Here is a 23,796-nt window from a genome sequence, read left to right on the forward strand (position 1 = left end):
TGGTGACATTGGGGGAAGTTTGGGGTGGGGGAACCTAAAATCATGGAAAACGCTTAGATTGGAGGGATCGGGATGAAATTTGGTGGGAAAAATAAGCAGAAGTCTTACATGCGTGATTTAAATAATTGGAACGGATCTGCTCTATTGGGGGGGGGGGTTAATTCTGAAAAATAAGAAAAAATACGTATTTTTAACTTGCGAAGGAGTGATCGGATCTTCATGAAACTTCATATTTAGAAGGACCTCGTAACTCAGATCTCTTATTATAAATCTCAACCGGATCAAGCGTAATTGGGGGGGGGGAGTTGGGGAGACCGGAAATCTTAGAAAATACTTAAAGTGGTGAGATCTGGATGAAACTGGATGAGAAGAATAGAAACCTGTCTAAGATACTTGACTGACATAACCGGATCGGTTCTGCTCTCTTTGGTGGAATTGGGAGGAAGGGTAATTTTGAAAATTGAGTTATTTGTAACTTACGAAAGGTTGACCAGATCTTAATGAAATTTGATATTTAGAAGGATCTTGTGCTTTAAAGTTCTAATTTTAAATTCCGACCAGATCCTGTGACATTGGGAGGAGTTGGAGGGAGAAACCAGAATTCTCGGAAAATGTGAAAATTGGGGTATTTTTATCTTACGAATAGATGATCGGATCTTATGTCGGAAGCTCTTATGTGGGACGTACTTACCAGAATTTAAAAACGAGATTGCTAGAACATCATAATTCTATTTCATCGTCTTTAAAGCGAAATACCAAACCTGAAGATTTCACGGCGGCCCTCTCGGAGCATATCTTTAATTTTCCAAATCATTTTATTTTGTTTGAAAATGTTTCTTTGATTTCTAGGGACCAAGGTTTAAAGCAAACTTTCAGGGAAAAAATCGAAATTAAAAAATTCTATTCAAGAATAATTCCATAAACAGAGATACAGGTGAATTTGGATTGGACTCAATTTATGATAATTTACTGAGGTCAAATGAAGTAAATATCACCTCACCTAAGAGCTATGACCTCTGTCCACGTAATATGTCAGATAATTCTAATAAACCGGAACCAAAAAGGTCAAAGAGATTTGCCTCGGCTGTTGCATTGAAAAAAATAAGAGCAATAAACTATATGTAATTAGTTTATTAGGTATAAATTTTGTTTATTTTTATTCATGTCTTTTAGTTTTACTGCTGGTGATGAACACTGTATATGTGTTCGAAATATCCAGTTAAATAATTTTATATTTATTCACTGTCAATAAAAAGGTATCAACCCTATTTTGAACTGTTTTACTTTCGTCATGGAAAGGCAGTGTGGTCTTCGAAGTTATCCTCGACGCAATGATAAATAATTTATTGCGGAATATCAAAATAAATAATCGAAATATATAAAGCTATAAATTAAAATGAGTGGTGAAATATTATCAGAATGATTTTCTGTATTGCTGTTGCTCTGGGGTTGTATGGTTGTAGCTTGTTGTGGTGCCGGTGTTTTTCACAGCGCTGTTTCGTTTTTCTAAAGTTGAAGCGTCATCTCGGAGCTTATCAAAGAGCTTTCTTGGTTTGTCATTTTCTCTTGTTCTTCCTAATCGCATAATCTCAATAAAATCCTTGATTTTTAAGTTGGCACCTAAGCTGTTCTTTCGGCAAAGTTCAATGATTACTTGTGACTCTATTACATTAAGATTATCAGGCTCAGAAATTTCTGGTAAGACCAAGTTACGTCTTTTTTCTTCCCGTAATTGCTTCTCCTTTTCAGCTAATAGAAGCGTTTCGATTGGGTTGATTGCGTAGGCTGCGGTTGGTATGCTTGCACCAAAACCGACTGCTCCATTTTGTGCCACATGGGAATAAAGTGCTTGATCGCCAGAATTTGGAATTGATCATCCCTGTTCATTTGAATTGATGGTTTTCGTGCGATCTGCCATTATCCTAACCTGTAGCTGCAGATGGGCTACATTCTGCTTGGAGCAGGAATGACACATGCTCAGGAGAAATGGAACCACTTCGTGCAGGTACGGCATTGAATTCCACCTTGAGCTCTTGTAACATTTTTCTTACATTTGGGACATTAATCACCAGCCATTTCTTAGAAAAATCGTGTATATTGTTGTTTCACTATTCCGCAATCAGTTCGCTTGCAAGCTCAAGTTGCTACCTGTAGGAAAGGTTAATAAAAATCCAAGAATGTCTATTTCAAGTGCGCGCGCCGAGCGCTGAATGAATACTCAAGCTACTGAAATCACTCTGGAACAAGCGAAGCGTAAGGACCCTCTCACCTATTCCCCGAAATATACGGGTAACTAAATACCCGGTGGGTACAGTGCGGTGCTTCCGGAGGGTTTTTTCCTCTCTTCTGCTTGTTCTGAGAAAAAATCAGCACCTTAATGAATGGAGCAAAAAAAAAAACTATATGATTTTGGAAATATAGATGGCGAGCCAGTCTACTTGAGAAAAAAGATGGCGCTAATGAAACTACCCAGAGAGAAAGACCTATTCTAGGGACTAGAGAAATTCTCTCAAATAAATTTAACTATAAATCTATCATTAGAGGGCACATAAACTATCATTAGCAATTTTGAATTGAAGGTTGATATTATCTGCATGTTGAACCAGGGATACAATTTGAATTGCTTTATTTTAGATGATTTGAACTCTTTTATATCAAGAAATAAAATTACTAAATTTTAATTACGGAACATTCATAAACAAAGAGGATGAAAGACATAATAATAAATCATTTTTGGTTTACTATAATTTGTTTTACTGTAACTGAGTGTTACAATATAGTGTTACAATATAATTTGTCTAGTGTTAAATAATTTGAATCCGCCCATGACACAAATTCATAGAGAGTGGTTTCCATTTTTTTAAACAAACAAGGTAGACTTTCACGTGCAACAAACTAAAGTGTATCATCTGCAAATAGAATTAGGTTAGCGTTAAATAATATTTTATTTGGTCAACATAAATAAGGCAAAACAGGGGTCCCAATATTGCAGTGCCTGCTCATTGTTTAGGTAAGGTTTAATGTATGTTTTCAGAGCTGAAATTTAGGTGGGATCCGGTTTCAAATCTACAAGATAATAAGAAAAAAAAAAGTTATTCAGTTGCCAGTCCGTTGGAATGTTCAGCTGTGAATTTATGTTTTTGCCAAAGATGAGATAATCCAAAGAATGAATGTAACTTACAAGAGTGGAATCCGGTGCTAGTGTCGAAAATAACGTCAATGCTATCTAGCTTATGGCGTCTCATGAAATTTTGTCAAATTTTTAATCAGTGAAGATGTTTGAGGTAGAATAACCAAGGACCAGGGTGCTTTTTTGCAATTTAAGAAGTTTGAAAGAACAGGAAGATAAGTTTGGGAGCCAAGATTTGAATATTCAAAGCTACAGTAGTCAAATATGATTCTGAAACATGGGTCCTGGCTAGACGGATGAGGATTCCTTGGGTGTTTTTCACAATTGGCTCCGAACTCTTTTAGGTATCCACCTGACCGACCGTATTTCAAACTTTAATGTATAAAGAAAAAAGGTGGTTCTATCCCACTTTCTAGGGATGTAATGAGAGGAAGTTGGAGATGGGACACGATTTGTGGATGAAAGAGGACAGATTCTCAAATCGTCTTTGTTGGCCAATCATTTGTCAATCGACACGCAAGTCATCCCCAAATGAAATGACAAGAGGCTGTAAGAAACTATCTAAAGGAACTGGGAACTTATTGGTAGGGTGTAAGGGGTGAAGCGTTGAATAGATTAGGGTGGAAAGGGGGTGTGCACAACTGTGTTGGCTTCAGACGGTTTTGTGCTGCAGTGAGTTGTTGGTAATCGTAATACTAGTGGTATGTAATAGGGTTTCATTAGAAACTGAGAACCAACACTTATCACTACTATTTAATTTTACGAAACATGACAATTAAATTAATTTTACTTATTATTAATTTATACAAAAGATCCAGGAAATGGCAAACGGGCAAACGTTTTTATTATTATTTTGATTATTTTATGAATATGATTATGATTATTATAACTAGCGCTCTCTTTCCACGGTGTAGGCGGTTTAAAATACGGTCAATAATATGCGGTAAGACCGAAGAGAGAGAAGCATTGCTGACCGAAAATAGAAATATTGAAGTAAATTGTTTCCGGGAAAATAGTTTATTTTCATAAATAGTTATACAGTTTGAATTTTTTGTGAAATATTATATTCAAATTATCCGTACATGATGATATACTGCCATTCTTAGTAAAGGAGCGGCGAGGAGTTGATTTATCGAAGGCTTCTTACTCTCGTGCTCCTGTGTCATTATTCGGCTTGTAATCCAGTCGAGGATTATTAAGTTTTGAGGGTGTTCCTAGTTATATTGTTTAAAAAAAATGTCGTTATTTATTTTCTTAATAATGACAGTTAGAGGAGTAGGGGACGAACTAACTAAAACTATAAATGGTTGAAGATTTTCTGATGATTGCTTGTTTCTCCTTAGTGCTTTGAACGCGTACCTAACCATGAGATTTTAGAACGTATCATTGCGTGATTCTCGTTAATATCTATGGTACTATGTATAAATTAGTTTTTTTTTTACTTTATGTTCAAAAATTCTGTCTTTAAAGTTGGATAATTAAGAATTGTGAGGGGGAGCTTTGAAGTTACAAAGGAGCAGAAAGGCAGTTTTATCACTAATTTATTTTGCAAAAAGAGAATGAACTGTCAAATCAATGGAAACTTCATGTCATCTGTAGCATTTAGAGCCCATATTTTAAGACGAGAGAATTCTAGACTCAGTCAAATACAAAGGTTCATGATCCATAGCGATTAAGGGAAGAAGGCTTCAACTGTTAATAAGCTGTCAAATTTGAAAAAAGTTGTGTTAAATCTGTGAAAGAACCAGCCACTGGCCAAACTCATACTAATTTCTTGTTCAATCATCAGGGAGGTGTTAATAAAGAGCAATTTTAATGTTTTTTTTTTTTGTTTTTTTTTTTGTAAAGATTATTCAAAAGCTTTACTAACCTTTTAACTCTTGTTCTTGTTAATAAGTAATTTCTTAGAAGCTTTATAATTTTAATGATTCTTTTTAGTTTACTAATTGATTTTCTCTCCTTTTTTAGATATAAAGGGCGTTGGACTAGTCATCAACTATGAATTACCCACAGATATTGACGAATATGTGCATCGGAAGAACGAGTCGACTTGGAAATACTGGGCATACCATATCATTTTTCAACCCAGATAAGGGTTCTACAATTGCCGGGAAGCTGGTCAATGTTCTTGCTGCGGTAAATGTTTTTCACTTCCCTCTCTTTATCCCTCCTTTAACTTCTCTTCATTTTTTCTCTAATTTTCTATTTCTATCTTTCTCACTTTCTCTCTCTTCGTTTGTTCGTATTTGATTGGTGCTAATGTATGACCATTCCATAAGGAAAAATAAACTTGGCAGCATGTTTTTCCTTTCAAAAAAAAATATATTGTCATGCTTATTGTGAAAGACATTCAACATACATTCAATTCTGGTAACGAATATTTTAATGAATTTGTCAAATTATATATTGATAGTTATTATTATTTTATTATAAAATCTTCTTGATTCCTTTTTTACATGTTAGTACGTCTATCCGAGAGTTTAGTATTATATAGGCAAGTTAGATCTAGGGAGAGAATGGAAGTTAATTCGAAGTTGAATATTCCGGTTAAGTTTACAAGGATATGGATCCAATTGAGAAGAAAGGATGTATCAGGGGGGGGGGGAGCAACTTTTAGAAATTTAGGGGAAGTATAGAAGAAAAGAATAATTACCCGTTGTGCAATGCGGATCAGGATGTACTAGGCCAATTTCTTCCGGGGTCCCGCTAGCCATATCAAATTAGTGCCAATGGGCTGGAATGAAATTTTGATTATGGTACTTCTTGGTATTGTTACATCAACAATTCCATGGTGGTAAATTTTGTGTTGAAGGCAATAGAGATTAGGCACTGGCATGGCAATTAGAGATTCATAGTGTTATGATCAGATTTTAATGCATTTGTAGTTAGACGAATATAATGACGACTTATGTATATGGCCCTCAGCTCTTCCAATACTAATTATATGCATATTATTATATCGAGAATTCTCTATTAAAAGATTATCATTAACACGTTAAAGTGACAGGATAAAAATAGGTGGCAAGAGCATAATGTGTGGTTTTAGGATACGGTTTAATTCCTTGTACTAAACAGGATTCGATACTTTAAAGGATCATCTTATCTCGCCCATTATACGTTTTCTTAGTTTTTGTGGCCAATTCTTGTTCTTCTTTTTGAAATGTAGTCATTCTTCATTCTTTTTTAAGTTCAAGACAGGGCAATCCCTAAAATGTTCTTGCAGACTTATCAGGAAAACTTTGAAAATTTGCTGAAATGAAAAATCATCTGTGCAATTTGGCAGCTTTGCGAGTCCAGTGTAGTGCTACCTGCTTTGATTAAAAACCTTGCCGACACAGGGGGTGTGAAATTTTATTCTCTTTTCAATCAAATTTCACAGTCAAACCACAAATTTTCAATAGCTCTCGACGGTCACTAGTCCCCTAGGAGAAATCGCTAATTGGCCCTTTGTCTTTTTGATGGTCAGTCGATACTGAGACTCGCAAAACGGTTTTAAATTATCGAATACCCTTAGCTCATTTTCCATGCTGAAACGCTTGTGTAAACACAACAAGACCCCGAGCGATTACTTCACCATAGAATGGCAGTCTATGGGCTTGAAACTTCTTTCCTCCTCGTTCTTTCTTCCTTTCATTTCTTTCATTCATTTCTTAATTCTTGGTGTGTCGAGCTAACCAATTCCGCAGGAGGAAATCAAACTTCGATTTTTTATGGCACTTGATATTAGCCAAGTGACATATAGCGATCGCAAATTATGTCGGTCTGTCTGACTGTCTGTCGGTCTGTCCCGGTTATGCTACTTTAGGAAAAATTCGGAAAAATCGGAAAAATTAGAAAAGATGAGGTATTTTCAACTTACAAACGGGTGATCGGATCTTAGTGAAATTTGATGTTTGGAAGGATATCGTGTCTCAGAGTTCTTTTTTAAAATCTCGACCGGATCTGATGACATTGGGGGGAGTTGGGGGGAGGACCTAAAATCTTAGAAAACGCTTATAGTGGAGGGATCGGGATGAAACTTGGTGGGACAAATAAGCACAAGTCCTAGATGCGTAAATGATATAACTGGAACGGATCCGCTCTTTTTGGGGGAGTTAGGGGTGGTGGTTAATTCTGAAATATCAGAAAAAATGGGTTATTTTTAGCTTAGGAAGGGGTAATCAGATCTTAATGAAATTTGATGTTTGGAAGGATATCTTGTCTCAGAGCTCTTATTTTATATCCCGACCGGACCTGGTGACTTTGGGGGGAGTTGGGGGGACCTTTAATCTTGGAGAACGCTTAGAGTGGAGGGATCGAGATGAAACTTTTTTGGAAAAATAAGCACGAGTCTTAAATATGTGATTGACATAACTAGACCGGATCCGCCCTCTTTGGGCGAGTTTGGGGGGGGGATCAATTCTGAAAAATTAAAAAAAATGAATTATTTTTAACTTACGAAGGGGTGATCGGATCTTAATGAAATTCGATGTTTGGAAGGATATATTGTCTCAGAGCTGTTATTTTAAATCCCGACCGGACGTGGTGACTTTGGGGGGAGTAGGGGGGCCTAAAATCTTGGAAAACGTTTAAGGTGGAGGGATCGAGATGAAACTTGGTGGGGAAAATAGATATTTGATATTTGATTGACATAACTAGACCCGATCCGCCCTCTTGGGGAATTGGGGGCTGGGGGGGGATTAATTCTGAAAAATTAGAAAAAAATGAGTTATTTTTTACTTACGACGGAGTGATCGGATCTTAATGAAATTTGATGCTTGGAAGGATATCGTGTCTCGTAGCTCTTATTTGAAATCAGAACTGGATTCGGTGACATTGGGAGGAGTGGGGGGGGGTCTAAAATCTTGGGAAACGCTTAGAGTGGAGGGATTAGGATGAAACTTGGTGGAAAAAATAATCACAAGTCCAAGATAAGTGATTGACATAACCGGAACGGATCCACTCTCTTTGGGGGAATTGGGAGGGGATTAATTCTGAAAAATTAGAAAAAATGAGGTATTTTTAACTTACGAAGGTGTGATTGGATCTTAATGAAATTTGATGTTTGGAAGAATATCGTGTCTTAAAGGTCTTATTTGAGATCTCGACTGGATCTGGTGACATAGGGGGGAGTTGGGGGAGCTAAAATATGGGAAAAGGCTTAGAGTAGAGGAATCGAGATGAAACTCGATGGGAAAAATAATCAAAAGTCCTAGATACGTGATTAACATAACCGGAACGGATCCTCTCTCTCTTTGGGGCAGTTGGGGGGGGGGGGGTTAATTCTAAAAATTAGAAAAAATGAGAGTAAAATGAGAGGGAAGAATAACCACAAGTTATAGATACGAAAGTGACATAATTTGAACGGATCCGTTCTCTTTGGGAGAGCTGGGGGGTTTTAATTTGGAAAAATTAGAAAAATTGAGGTATTTTCATCTTAAGAACGGGTGACCGAATCTTAATGGAATTTGATATTTAGAAGGAACTAATGACTCAGAGCTCTTATTTTAAATCCCGACCAGATCTGTTGACATTGGGGAGGGTTTGAGGGGGAAACTGGAAATCTTGGAAAGCACTTGTAAATGTCGTAGATACTTGATTGACATAACCGGACTGGATCCGTTCCTTTGGAGGAGTTAGGGGGTGGGGTTCAGTGCTTTGGCGAGTTTGGTGCTTCTGGACGTGCTATGACGATGAAAATTGGTAGGCGTATCAGGGAGCTGCACAAATTGACTTGATAAAGTCGTTTTCTCCTATTCGACCATCTAATGGGTTGAAGGGAGAGGAAAAAATAGAAAAAATTGAGGTATTTTTAACTTACGAGTGGGTGATCGGATCTTAATGAATTTTGATATTTAGAAAGACCTCGTGACTCAGAGCTCTTAGTTTAAATCCCGAATGGCATTAACCCACTGATTTACCCGTTTAATGCCGATTCAAAAAGTACATAGTTATCTAAGTTTAATGTTACCCAGGAAAAGTTACATTCCTGAGAAAATTTTCCTGATTTTTGAAAAAGGGGGAAATAGCTCCAAAACGTCAAAAGATCTTAATAAAAATCACATAATGAGACTCAGCATATCAGAGAACCCTACTGTACAGATTTCAAGCTCTTATTCATAAAAATGTGGAATTTTCTATTTTTGCCAGAAAAAAGATTATAGGTATGTTTTTACTTGTTGTTGTTTTTATGCTTTGCTTCTTTCCCATGGATGTGCGTTTTGATAGAGGGCTCACTTGATTGGAAATGGTAAGCTCTTGTGTCCTTCTTAAGTAATCAAAAAGATTGGATGATAGCTAGCCCCCTTGACGGCCTAAGATGTTTTTCCCCTAATTAATCTCGAATATTTAGTTTAAGAAAAGCAAATTTTATCCATTTTCCTTCGATTTTGAACTCGTTTTATCAGATGATATCTAAAAATCTCAGTACTGGCCAAGGATTTATTATAATTGTAAATTCTTCCTTGTGTAAAAAAAAAGATTTTGATTTCTTTATCTTTTCAGACTGGGAGAGCCTTAGAAGTCCAGATCGAAGCTGACGAAGAATGGTCCTATGTTGCCTTTCACCGACAACTTTCACCGTGAATTAGCATGAGAGGGTGGACTCTAGTTCAGCATTGTGGAGTGATATGTATGAGAGGAAAATTTTCATGTAAGTCAACTCGGTCAACCTGCGACTGTTCCCCAGCGAGAACCTCCAACCGGTACGACTCTAGTTTGGCATTGTGAAGGGACACGTTTGCACGGAGCATAAATGGGAGACAGTAACAACGGCCATCAAAGGGGTAAAATTAACCTTGACTGGGGTGCCCACTTAATTGGACAATCTGTCTTGGCTTTTTTCTTCAATTGGCCATGACTTTGACTTTTCCCACAACTATCCCCCTTTTTTTAAATTCAAATCCTTTTTGGGATGTTTATGAGTGTTCCGTAATTAAAATTTAGTAATTTTATTTCTTGATATAAAAGAGTTCAAATCATCTAAAATAAAGCAATTCAAATTGTATCTCTGGTTCAACATGCAGATAATATCAACCTTCAATTCAAAATTGCTAATGATAGTTTATGTGCCCTCTAATGATAGATTTATAGTTAAATTTATTTGAGAGAATTTCTCTAGTCCCTAGAATAGGTCTTATGTAACGAACTTATATATGTGTGTATTTTTATTAAGTATGTGAGGGAGTTTGCCCCCTCGTCAATACCTCGTTCTTTACACTAAAGCTTGAATTTTGTCCCAAATCTTTCAGAATGACCCTTGAATCACAAAGGCCGTAGAATAACTAATTGAAGTTACTAAAAATGCTTTAGCGTAAAGAGCAAGGTATTGTGGAAGAGACAAACCCCCTTATTTAAGTAATATTTTATGCTCGTTTTAAGTTTTAATGTTGTTCATTACTTACAGTTGAAAAAAAATATTTTCTCATTGTCTTTTTATAAATGATGCTAGAAAATCCTGCGACCCCTTCATGGAAATTCTCTTCCCTCATGAAAAATTCCTCCATGGAAAGATCCTCCCACGTAACCTGCCCCCCCCCCCCCGACCCACCCTAACCCCAACACAAAAAAGTCCCCCCTGAATACGTCTGTACACTTCATAATTAACAACTACTATGTGTAAACAATTGTCTAAGTTTATGAGTTGCCGCCCCTCCCCCGGGAACTGAGGTGGATTTAGTCATCCCCAAAGACATATTTATTAGGTTTTTGACGGAGTTAAACAGAATGGTTATTTCAAAATTTTGATCCGGTGACCTTGGAGAAAAATGTGCGTTGGAGGGGGCCTCGGTGCCCTCCAGTTTTTTGGTCACTTAAAAAGAACGCTAGAACTTTTAATTTACGTTAGAATGAACCCTCTTGCGACATTCTAGGACAACTAGGTCGATACAATCACCCCTGAGGAAAAAACAACAAAGAAAAAACTAAAAATACGCACCCGTTATCTGTCTTCTGGCAAAAATACAAAATTCCACCTTTTTTATGATAGGGGCTTGAAACTTCTGCAGTAGGGTTCTCGGATACGCTGACTCTGATGGTGTGATTTTGTTAAGATTATGTGACTTTTAGAGGGTATTTCCGCCTATTTTCTAAAATAAGGCACATTTTCTCAGGCTCGTAACTTTTGACCGGTAAGACTAAACTTGATGAAACTTATATAATAAGATAATAGTAGAGCCTCAAGTATTTTCCAAGATAATTCATCTATGAATATTTACGTCCAAAGATAGAAATTACTAATGTGAATGAATACCAGTATCAAATAATACGGACATCTTATAATAGTGCAATCTGGTGCTAATGTCAACCAAAAATTCTAACTGCCATCTAGTGTTGGGCATAAAGTTAGTTTTTTTCAGTGTTTTATAAAGCAAAATTAGTGTTAACTGGCAATGTTACTGTACTGTCTAATTTCAGTTTCTGAGAAAAACAATTCAAAAGCTTGAAAAGGTGGCAAGAGACACCAAAAGTTAGATGGTGCTTTTGTTGACGCTAGTGCCAGTTTCTACTCTCAGTTGTTCATTCTCTTTGACTAATATATTAACAAAATATGTAAATGCGAAAAAAAAGTGTCAGCGCTTAGACAGCGTTCCCTAGTAACTTAGTTCAAAATGTAATTTGAAAGATTCTCATATATTTTTTTAACTCAACAATTTGGTATATGTATTAATTGAAGCCATTAGCAGCAGTAATTATTGCAAAGTTGAACACTTTTAGACTTGATACAAGAAAGGTCCTTTAATCTCTGGAACGTTTTTGGTGAAGGTGGAATTAAAGACGAGTCTTGGTTGTGACGTCGCTAGAAATTATGGACAATGTTGTATTGATGAGTAAGAAATATCGTTGGTATGTTGTATTCACCTAATGCATGGTATAACATATCTTCATCTCGAATCTTATGAACCACGATTTCTTTGGTAATTATGCGAAAAATATTTATAGAGAAAGTGAAATGCAAGGAGAATATGTTAATTGTTTGCGATTATTTGACATGATTGCTGGCTGCTCAAGGAAAAATGAACTAGTTAAAAATATTGTGGATCTGAAGCTTTGGAGTCACAAAGCTGTGACTCGAAAGTTGGCTCCTGCTATGAGTCCAAAAGCTGCGACTGTTCTTTTTACTGGCTTGAAATTTCAGACAAGACAACAATCTTGTTTTGGATTCTTTTTTGCGGATTGAAAATTTGGCAGAGCAACAAGAGTTAAAAAAAAGAACTGGTTTTCCTTTCCAATAGAGGCCTAACTTGTGTTAAAAGGAAAACATGTAACATGTTGGCTTCAAAATAAAAACTAAATGAAGCAAATTTATTTTTCACCACAACTAATGATTTTGAATAGATATATTATTTTATGAATAGATGCGAATAGCGTTTCTTTGTATGAATCGTTGTACTTTTTGTATTGATTATTTGTTTCTAATTTTCAGTTCTCTGTAGGAAAACAATAAATACAAAAGGGGGAAACACTCCCTAAAAGCCGTAGAATGTCACACCATCGCATTCAGCGTATCAGAGAACCCTACCGTAGAAGTTTCAAGCTCCTACCTACAAAAATGTGGAACTTCGTATTTTTTGCCAGAAGATCTATCACGAGTGCGAGTTTATTTGTTTGTTTTTTCTATTTGCTTTTTTTTTCTCATGGGTGTTCTATCGACGCAGTGGTCCTAGAATGTCGTGAGAGGGTTCATTATAAAGAAAATTAAAAGTTCTAGTGCACAGATATTTGTCACTAGTCCTTTATCAAGGTTTTAGTCTACTAATGAACCTTCTTCTGAAAGAGATAACGGAAAGACTTTTTGGGATAACTTCTCCAGGAAGATCATTCTAGATCAAAGTGCAACGTCCGATGAAGCTAATTAGTATTTTTTAAATTATTTATTCTTTTTTTTTCTTTATTTTGTTTTGAATTATTTAACTTGAACTTTTAGATAATGGAGCAAATGAGCTCATATGCCCCAGTGCAGTCTCCAGGACCTTCGCCACTATATCCTGCCTCTTTTACTTTGAGTGTAGGAACTTCACGGAAAAGTCCAATGTCACAAACTGCCATTCATTTATATCTGACTCAACGCTCTCAGCACAAATACATGAGCAGATTTCACACAAATATCTTTCAATTGTTGATCCAAGTATTGTTGGCTAACTATTGCAAGTTGTACAAAACAAGGTGAAAATGTAAATTGCCAAATGTCAGAAGGTAAGTGTCAATAAAATGGATGGTCATCTACCTCAGTCGTAAACTTTGACAACAGTGAATGAGCCTCCTTTTGAACAGGTGCTCCCTTAGCCTCCTTCAGTTGAATGTAGTTCTGAAATATCTGTGAGTCGTGAAGTGAATAAGGAAAACTAAATTGAAGAAGTTCAAAAACCTGTTGTGTACAGTGCTAGTGAGCAAATCCCAATTTTAAATGACACAAAAACACCTGATAAAGGGCCTAAATTTACGATGATGTTAGTGGTGGTTCTATTTTGGTTGAAGAAATCCTGATAGCGAAATCTTGCAAAGTAGTTGTTGATGGTGTTAGAGTTGTGAAAAATGTAGAGAATGAAAAATCCAGTGTAAAGAGTGCAAAAATATGATAATTGGATTAAACTGCCAAAGGACTACGGATATTGGAATTATGAAGCCAACAATCAAGCTCAGCAAACTATCGCTTGAGGTAATCTTTTTTTGGTTTTATGAGTAGTTTTGACTTTGTTCATTTATCTTGAATTATTTTATCACTCTTTTATTTTATATTTTATATTAATTTATTATAATATTGTATATATATATATATATATATATATATATATATATATATATATATATATATATCCATCAAAAACAGTAAGTATGCACTACTTAATCATTGCTTAAGACTTATACAGTATAGTAAACTATAGGCCTATTCATAAACAAAGAAGGTCAAAGTAATTAGGTTTGTCTAGGTTAAAGTGTAATATTTTAAGATATACTTTTATCAGGATATACCTAGACTTGTTGTCCTCCCCTCAATGGTCTTTGAATCTGGTTAATCTAAAGAACCTTCCTCCCAAAAATAACACTGAAGTTTTGAGTCAAATATATTTATGAGATTCACTTACCAGAGGGGGGGGGGGAGTCTTGCAAATTTCCTCATGGATCTATGCAGTAAAATGGAGAGATAAACTCTATCCTAATATACTGTCTTACAAAATACCGTGTCCTAGCCTACTTAATCCTGCCTGCATGTTGGGAGCTAAAAACTTACAATATGAGTAAAAAAAAAGATTTAATTCTTTAACGAGATCTATCAGAGATCCAGTGATCATAAACAAGGATTTAGTCTTGTAATGCAATTGTTGACGCAATTCAACAAGAATATAACTGGATTTAATGTTTAAAATAGTGATAATTCATGATTATTAGGTATTGTAATGCTTTAATTAATTGTTTCTAGTTCCAATTCTAATTACAGTGTCTTAATTCTCATTGAAGAATTAGGTTTGTCTAGGTTAAAGTGTAATACTTTTAACATATGCTTTTATCAGGATATACCTAGACTTGTTGTCCTCTCCTCATTGGTCTTTGAATCTGGTTAATCTAAAGAACCTTCCTCCCAAAAATAACACTGAAGTTTTGAGTCAAATATATTTATGAGATTCACTTACCAGAGGGGGGGGGGAGAGTCTTGCAAATTTCCTCATGGATCTATGCAATAAAATGGAGAGATAAACTCTATCCTAATATAGTGTCTTACAAAATACCGTGTCCTAGCCTACTTAATCCTGCCTGCATGTTGGGAGCTAACAACTTACAATATGAGTAAAAAAAAAAAAGATTTTATTCTTTAACGAGATCTATCAGAGATCCAGTGATCATAACCAAGGATTTAGTCTTGTAATGCAATTGTTGACGCAATTCAACAAGAATATTACTGGGTTTAATGTTTAAAATAGTGATAATTCATGATTATTAGTGATTGTAATGACATAATTAATTGTTTCTAGTTCCAATTCTAATTACAGTGGCTTAATTCTCATTGAAGAGAACGTTGTGTATACCCTTGTTTTATCATAATAGCATTTCTCTGGAATCAGCCGAGATGGTTTTCTTCCTCCTCCGATAGGGGGTGCAGGATAAACCAACAGTTTTGGCTTACCACTCTCTTTGTTTTTTATTATACTTTTAAATTTCTTACATTAACAATATATATTTTTTTTTTGGGGGGGGGGGCATAAAACCTAAAGGGAGATGAACCATGTACCTCTTTGTTCTTTTACTAACCTTTCTAATTTCCTTGTAGATTCATTTTTTTTTCTGTTTGACGAATCCAAGTATAAACTAATTGCATTGAAAATTATAAATTAGAATGCAAGAGAAGACAGGTTCAATTCAACCCGATACCTCAATTCTAATATAATTTCTGATTCCGATAATATTTATATTTTTCATAATTTTTATAAAAAAATTTTTAGACTCCTTTAATGAAAGGAACATCATTAAAAAAGCAGAAATTATTCCACGTATGAAGGGGTTGCCCCCAATCTTGATACCTTGTTCTTTACGCTAAAGTTTTCAACACTGAATAGCTTGTTTTATTTTCTAATCGCTAAAATGGCTCAAATGAATTAGATGCATATGCTAACAAACGAAAAGTTGATAGGCTGACGAGATAAATATATAATTTTTTGTAATCTTAACTTCTATTATTGACAAAACAAGGAGCATTACTACTATTAATGTGTCTTTTTGGTCGATTCGATGTTTGTTTGTTCTTTTCTCCATGGCTTTCTTTTTTTTAGCTTTTCTGATTTGACAGTTTTGTATTGTCCTACTTTATGCACTACTTAATCATTGCTTAAGACCTATACAGTGTAGTAAACTATAGACCTATTCACGAACAAACAAGGTCAAAGTGATTTGGTTTGTCTAGGTTAAAATGTAATGCGTTAACATATGCTTTTATCAGCATATACCTAGACTTGTTGTCCTCCCCTCATTGGTCTTTGAATCTGGTTAATCTAAAGAACCTTCCTCCCAAAAACAACACTGAAGTTTTAAGTCAAATATATTTATGAGATTCACTTACCAGAGGGGGTGGGGGGAGTCTTGCAAATTTCCTCATGGATCTATGCAGTAAAATGGAGAGAGAAACTCTATCCTAATATACTGTCTTACAAAATACCCTGTCCTAACCTATTTAATCCGGCCTGCATGTTGGGAGCTAAAAACTTACAATATGAGTAAAAAAAATAGATTTTATTCTTTAACGAGATCTATCAGAGATCCTGTGATCATAACCAAGGATTTAGTTTTGTAATGCAATTGTTGACGCAGTTCAACAAGAATATAACTGGATTTAATGTTTAAAAAAGTGATAATTAATGATTACTAGTTATTGTTATGACTTGTTTTAATTGATTTGTTTCTTAATTAATGTTATTATTTTTAATTAAGTAATTAAATTAATTGTTTCTAGTCTTGGAGTGCCTTAATTCTCATTGAAGAGAACGCTGTGTATACCCTTGTTTTATCATAATAGCGTTTCTCTGGAATCAGCCGAGATGGTTTTCCCCCTCATCTGATAGAGTGTGCAGGATAAACCATAAGTTTTGGCTTACCACTCTCTTCGTTTTTTATTATACTTTTAATTTTCTTATATTAACAATATTTTTGGGGGGAGGGCATAAAACCTAAGGGGAGATGAACCGTGTACCTCCTCTTTGTTCTTTTACTAACCTTTCTAATTTCCTAGATTAATTTTTTTTTCTGTTTGACGAATCCAAGTATAAACTAATTGCATTGAAAATTATAAGTTAGAATGCCAGAGAAGACAGGTTCAATTCAACCCGATACCTCAATTCTAATATAATTTCTGATTCCGATAATATTTATATTTTTCATAATTTTTATAAACAATATTAGACTCCTTTAAAGAAAGGAGCAACATTAAAAAAACAGAAATCATTCCACATACGAAGGGGTTGCCCCCCACCTTGATACCTTGATCTTTACGCTAAAGTTTTCAACACTGAATAACTTGTTTTATTTTCTAATCGCTAAAGTGGCTCAAATAAATTAGATTCATATGCTAACAAACGAAAAGTTGATAGGCTGACGAGATAAATATATAATTTTTTGTAATCTTAACTTCTATTATTGACAAAACAAGGAGCGTTACTACTATTAATGTGTCTTTTTGGTCGATTCGATGTTTGTTTGTTCTGTTCTCCATGGCTTTCATTTTTAGCTTTTCTGATTTGACAGTTTTGTATTGTCCTTTTTTCAATATTTTTAAGCCTACAATCTTCCCTAAAGATGGATTGGCAAAGATTTTGTGTAGGTATCAGCACTTTTTTGTCTTACTGAAAGTTTATCTTTTTATTCTTGTCATCAGCAAAGCCAGTATCGTATCAGTAAAGCCCCATCCCCTCCTGATATGAACACAGTGCATAACTCATCAATAGTTTTTAGCTCTATGATTTCTAGAACCCTTTCAATTTTCCTGTCCCTCCCACACTCTCGATGGAGATATGGTTAATGTCTAGCCAAATATCAGACCATTGCCAACCTTTTAGTATTATGTAAATTTTTAAAAGCAACACTTGCCACGGCTTTTTTTGTGAGTGTTTTTTTTTTTCGATTGATCTTATTGGTTTGTAGAAAAATATATTAAATAGGCGTTTTCATTTTGATTTATGTTAAATATTAAATGAAAAATAAAGTTTTTTAACTAAAAGCAAGGAGCGACATTAAAACTTAAAACGAATAGAAATTACTCCGTATATGAAAAGGGCTTTTCCTCCTCAACGCCCCGCTCTTTACGCTACAGTTTGACTCTTTCTCTTAACTCTACTTTTTAAAACAGTAAAAAACTTTAACAGAAAGAGCGGGGCATTGAGGAGGAAAAGCTTGGTATTACGAGGAGTAAAACCCTCATATGTGTAATAATTTCTGTTCGTTTCAGATTTTAATGATGCTCCTTACTTTCAGTTGAAAAAACTTTTCACGTTTATTTTTTTAATAATGCTAGAATGTCTTGCATGTCTGTCTTTGAAATTGAATGTCTTCATTGAAATTCTCTTCCCCCATGAAAAATTCTTCCATGCAAAGATCCTTCCACGTAACCCCTCCCTCCATCAACTTCTCCTCCCGCCCGCCATTGTATGACTTTTAGGGGATGTTTCCCCCTAATTTCCAAAATAAGTAAAATTTTCTCAGGCTCGTAACTTTTGATGACAGAGACTAAATTTGATGAAACTTGTATATTAAAAATCAGTATTAAAATGTGATTCTTTTGATGTAACTATTGGTATCAAAATTCTATTTTTTAGAGGTTTGGTTACTTTTGAGCTGGGACGCTCCTTACTTCAGTTCGTTACCACGAACTGTTTGAAAGAAAATTTCCCCAACATTAAAACTTAAAACAAACAGAAATTATTCGGCATAGGGGGGCTTAACTTTTTGTAAATTCTTTATTAGAGACTGCTCAAACACAAGGACCGTGGTAGTTTTATAGAACATTAAGATTTTAGTATAAAGACCGAAGGTTGAGGAGGAGCAGACTCCCTCATATTTTGGTAGTTTTAGCTAGCTCCCAAGTCCCCCTCACTTTTTTGGAGTGAGCATTATCTGTTTAGCTAACAGGGGTATCACGAAGAGGCTATCTTCGCTCATGTCGCCTGGTTTCGCTAAAATTACCTTTTTCTATGCCAAAATAGAACTGGGAAGATTTTCTTATAAAAACTAACTTACAAAAAATTTAAAACTAGCTTAAGGAATAAGTAATTTTGATATCCAGAAAATGAGAATTTTCCAAACTGCAATCCTGCAAAACTGCAATATCAGCATCTAAAAATTAGAAAATTCTTATAAAACCTGAGGTCCCCAGAAGGATATTGGAGCCTTTTATTTCCTAGTTCTCTCATAACTGAGCACACAATTTTGATCCTTTCTTCTGCCTAAAAAGAATTGTAAACAATATTTAAGTATACTTACCTTGTCCCTTTAAGTATACTGACCTCATTTTTTAGACGTTGAATTTGTAGAGATTGAGTTTTAATTGTTTCTTCCATCTGTTGGTTTTCCCGCAAAAGATCTAAAACTTGCTTCTCCAAAATAAGTTTCTCAGATTTTTTTTTGTCCCTTAATTTTTTTGCAGCCATTCTATTTTGAATCAATCGGTTCGTATCTTTGTCTATTTTACTTTTTTTCTTTTTCGTGTCTTCTTTGTTTATTTGACATTTTTTCTTTTTCTGCTTCTGTTTCAAATTTTCCTGTTTTGCTGATCCACTATCTTGTATGGCTTGGGGAATATTCATAGGACTAGAAGACGTTATTTGAGACATGAAAGGTTGTGATAGTGTTAATTCTGAGTCAGATGTATTGACTGGCTCATTTTGATTGACAGTTGGATATTTCTTGTCGTCGACACTGCTAGTCAAAAAACTAAGCATTTGGCTATTCACCGATTCAGGAAAGTTTTGGAACAAAAAAGATTGTGAAAACGCCAAGTTTTCTTCATTTGTGTCAACAGCATTGTATATGCTATTGATTGGTTGCTGCCCGTTATTTTCAGCCTTGTTCACACCTTGGAATAAGGATACTGGATGATACACTTGCAATTCGACGAAGTCCTTTGAAGGAGCTCCATCGCTGATTTGAGTTGAAATTTCATTTAAAAATGCATCTATATCTTCAAAAGGTATTTCTAATTCAAAACTCGGATCCATGCTTAATATCTATTGTGTTGTTGCTTGGCGTAAGTTAGTTTCACAACTGAATTAGTTTTGACGAAATCATTCCTTTATATGCACAAACGCTCTTATATATTTGCACCAATCAATGCTAAGAATCGATGACGTATGATCTTGGGTGTTTCCAATTAATTTTTCCAATTACTACGCAATAAGCGGAAATTCCCCAGCCATAGTGGCTGGCTGTACAACCGAATGGCTGTACAACCGAAACTCATTACGTCAGCAAATTCCTAGAGAAGCTTTCGCCTGAATTATAATTGTCATATTTCAAAATTTGGCTTAAGAAAATTTTTATTCAAAGGGCTATAAGTTTTCAGTTTAATATCATCATATGTGTTTCACAAATAATATTTAATTAATATCAATGTGTACATTTATGGGCTTTTAAGCTTGTAGACTTCAAATCTGAGACTACAATTTTAATATAACAGTACAATTTAAAATGAACTAAGTAGATTTTTTACAAAAATTGTTTTATCATCATTGAAGTTAGTTTTTCAAGATTTTTTAGGCTATTGATTGTAAATGTGATAATAAACTTTGGAATGTAAAAGTCAAAATATGCTACTGTTTTTTTGATGACTGCTATTTTTCTACTATTTTATTAATCTTAATAGTTATAATTGTCAAAACATTAACACCTCAGTTGTTAATATACAAAAATTAAGCCTCACTAAAAACACATTCGATAAAAATTTGCAATTAAATCTTTGGTTTCAGTCTCTTAATGTTTTATTTTCTTTCTTTTTTTGTGCTTTAGGCTTCTTTTCTTTTTCTTTGTACTTTCAGCTTCAGACTTCGGCTATTTTGATTCTCTATTTTTATGTTCAGTCACTTTTTAGTTTGATTTTATGCATATGTTTTCTCTGTAGTCTTCAGTCTATGCATTTTTTATTTTATTGTGTAATCATTTTTTCATTGCCATCTAATTACTCAACCTTTCTATACTGAACTATTTATTCTGGCTGCATAGCCATAAGTTAATTTTAATCATATCTTTGTTTATGTCCTGCGACACGTGTGATCTCTCAGACACACGTGTTTTGTATGGACACATTGAAGATACAATTTACCTTTTTGGAAATCTTCCCAACGGTTAAAAGCTTTCGGTGTTATTGCCAAAGATAGCGACACGTTTTCATGGTAATCACGTGTTTTTATTTGTCAATGAGTTTATTATTTCCTTATATTCAAATTTGTTTTGCATTCAACACACTTAATTTGTCTTGTACTTTAAAGAGGGGTTTGTTCCAGATTTTTTTTTGTAATAATTATTTTTATGATTATTTTTTCTCAAAATAAAACAAAACATTTGAAAAGAGTATTTAGTTTAAATGACTTAGAAATAATAAAATTTATTTTATGGAGATAGGGTAAATGAACTAGGAGCCAATTGTCCTAGAATTTTAGGAGAGGGTTCATCGCCCCTAGTTTTGGGCACTAGCCCCCTCCCATGCTTCCTTTCCCCGAAAGGGCGGAACAAATATTATCAATGAAAACTTAAAAAAGATAATTTTCAAAATTGTTGCTAGTGTCCCAGTAATTACACTGTACTTAAGGGTTATTTTTCCATTTTTAGACGGAAATCTGTGAAAAAAAAAAATTACACAAAAGTATTATTCTGTGTATAAGGGTGTTCGGGGTATACATTTTCGGAGGGGGGGGGGTACACTGAATGTCATTCTATGTATGAAATTCCTCTCACAAATTGAAAATTGGTCTCCTAGTACTGCTTATCAAAATTGATAACCATAGAAAACGAGTACCCTCCGATCAGTCATAAGGGAAATCAGTATCTTGAAATATTTTCTGTTGCTAAGGTACTTTCGGAGAAAAGGACAAAAATAATGTACTGAAAGTAAGTTGTTAAATGCTAATTTTTAGAGGACAGTTTCAATTCTAGGAGGCTTGTATTGATACAATTATCAAATATATCAGTTGGATACAATCAAAACACATCAAGTGCAAAACATATTCGATTTACTCTAGTATGAAATTACTAGTTTCGATTATGGACGGTTGTACATCATTTCGGTCCAAATTGGTACAAATCGAAAAGAGAGCGTATGGTGAATCCTCAGCCCTCATCAGTCGATGCAACCTTTATAATAACTGAATATAGGGTATCCAGTGTCTGGTCTGAGTATATAAACTTGTTTCGATTCTTGACGGCCACTTCTTTGTTCAACCCTTTTTATTTGGTGCCTAGTTAAACCTTTTTTTTATCCTGAACCCTTAAGCTATTTTATTTTTTAGGGACTAAGAGAGATTCTACGAAAAGAAAGTTCTGCACAAGAAGAAAGACGCCATCTATCAGTTGGACCAAAAAATCATCTACCCGTCTATGACACAAAGAAGATGATCAAACCCCAACCTGTAATATCTGATGAAGATGCCGACGAACAAAGGAAAGATTTACTCCAAAGAAATAGGTAAGTTTCATCTGTCTGTGTGTAATTCATTTTATTTTTATTGAAACGACGCAAGGATTATATTGATTTACAATTTGGGCTTTATTTAAACTATACAATTCCATTGAAGCTCAACATGGTTGTAAGAAATATCTAAAGCATGGACACAGCATTTGTATTGTTTATCACTAGTTAGATATTTTAGCTGTGTCTCTGTGATTTCTTTTCTTATTTAACTACCTACTTCTTATTTGAAAGTCTAGAATGTAGTCTAAATTTTACCTTATCTTTATTCGTTTCAATAAATCGACCTGGCAAAGGACATGTAGTACATGTCAATATAGTAGTGCTTGTTAGTTAAATCAGGTTTTTTCTTTGACAAAAAAGTTTTCGAAATTAAAATGCCTTTTCCTTACCAAGGTCCTTCTACCAAATAAAATAAAGTTGACTCTTCTTAACTCGAATTTCATGGGACCACGATTTTGCTTAGACGTGCGCACAGTTCAACTTGTGCATAGCTCGGATTATAGAAGTCATTCTACATAAAATTCGATTAGAGGTACTTGGATAGAGGTAACCCAAATGAAAGTTCGGGTTGCAGAATTACAAAATCGCTAAATTTACTCCCTACAGCCACTAAAAAGTTAAGAATAACTTTATCAGTGTATTATAGACTTGACTTACAAATGTCAATAATAGATTTAGTTTGCTAGGAAATAGACACCTGAACATTAACACAATCTGATGCAAAATTTGTTAAATAAAATTAATACTTATGATAGTTTACACGTTGCAACCTGCATATCGCGGTTTTGACTGAGAGAGATAAAGTGAATTTTGAATGACGATTTATTTAGTAAGTTTCGAGTTTTAATTTTCGGGAAATTTTGACTTACAGTGGTAAAATTTAACCGTAAGATTATTTTTAGGTGTGCATGGTTTTTTCTTCGACTTAGACAGGTTTTTCCAAGAAGATTCAATAATTCGATCTATTAAGGATTTCGACCCTACTTTAAAATTTTCAAGCTCCAAAAATGTGGAATTTTAGATTTGTTGCCAGACGAAGGATCATGGATGCATTTTTTTTTTTTTTTTTTTTTTTTTTTTTTTTTTTTTTTTTTTTTTAGGGGTGATCTTGTTGACCCAGTAGACATAGAATATTGATATAGGGCTCACTTGAGCGGAAACTGAAAGTTCTAATGCAGTTCTTAAGTGACCAAAAAGATTGGAGGGTAGCTATGCCCCTTCTCTCGCCCATTTTTTCTCAAAAAGCGTCTGATCAAAATATAGCCTTTTTTTTCAGTATAGTTAAAAGGCAAATAACTTTACATTTGGAAATGACGCGACCCCCCCCCCCCAGTCTCCGGAGAAGGGTCTTTAAGTTATAAATTTTGCCCATTTTTAAGCATAGTATTTGTTATTAAAAAGTGTGCATTCATTTTTCGAATAGGGGCTCGAATTTTCTGAAGCGGATAATTTTATACTGGAGTAATTTGTCACATTTCCTTTGCAAAATTCCTGTATGTCTTGCTTTCTCTTTTTTCGACTTAATTTT

At 34.6% G+C, this 23,796-nt stretch overlaps 3 protein-coding genes across 9 annotated transcripts in view; 2 read left to right on the forward strand and 1 right to left on the reverse strand.

The window, feature by feature from the left end:
- The window catches only part of LOC136031075 (uncharacterized), a 94,371-nt gene that overhangs the window by 52,670 nt on the left and 17,905 nt on the right, over positions 1-23,796 (forward strand). Inside the window, exons 7-10 of one of the 6 annotated variants that reach the window (XM_065710336.1) lie at positions 1,750-2,005; positions 5,099-5,266; positions 9,614-9,761; positions 13,035-13,766. The exons of 2 other annotated variants lie outside the window; for them this stretch is intronic. Coding sequence is in view for 3 of the 4 variants with exons in the window: in XM_065710340.1 (XP_065566412.1) it covers positions 9,614-9,629 (16 nt within the window). In the remaining variant the exon portion in view is untranslated. Of the gene's footprint in view, positions 1-1,749; positions 2,006-5,098; positions 5,267-9,613; positions 9,814-13,034; positions 13,767-23,796 lie in introns of those variants that run through there. 3 more of the 6 variants (XM_065710340.1, XM_065710339.1, XM_065710342.1) reach the window with 3 other exon arrangements.
- LOC136031073 (uncharacterized) lies at positions 2,002-22,087 on the reverse strand. Of its 2 annotated transcripts, none has more exons than XR_010618424.1 (2): positions 5,784-6,930; positions 2,002-2,148 (listed from the first exon to the last, which is right to left on the reverse strand). XR_010618424.1 is itself a non-coding variant. In XM_065710332.1 (2 exons), the coding sequence occupies exons 1-2, from the start codon at positions 19,801-19,803 to the stop codon at positions 2,137-2,139; spliced, it is 723 nt and encodes a 240-aa protein (XP_065566404.1). In that variant the 5' UTR covers positions 19,804-22,087; the 3' UTR covers positions 2,002-2,136. The 2 variants fall into 2 exon arrangements, 1 of the variants encoding a protein (XP_065566404.1); XM_065710332.1 differs by lacking the exon at positions 5,784-6,930 and adding an exon at positions 19,093-22,087.
- Positions 22,087-23,796, forward strand: part of LOC136031074 (uncharacterized) — a 217,251-nt gene continuing 215,541 nt past the window's right edge. The window contains exon 1 of the mRNA XM_065710333.1: positions 22,087-22,262. Within this exon, the coding sequence (XP_065566405.1) occupies positions 22,217-22,262 (46 nt within the window). The 5' untranslated portion in view covers positions 22,087-22,216. The remainder of the gene's footprint in view (positions 22,263-23,796) is intronic.

The sequence above is a fragment of the Artemia franciscana genome, chromosome 9 (genome assembly GCF_032884065.1).
Source record: "Artemia franciscana chromosome 9, ASM3288406v1, whole genome shotgun sequence".
Taxonomy (NCBI): domain Eukaryota; kingdom Metazoa; phylum Arthropoda; class Branchiopoda; order Anostraca; family Artemiidae; genus Artemia; species Artemia franciscana.

Coding starts and splice junctions, on each gene's coding strand:
- LOC136031073 (XM_065710332.1), bottom strand. CDS start 19,803: ATGGATCCGAGTTTTGAATTAGAAATACCTTTTGAAGATATAGATGCA.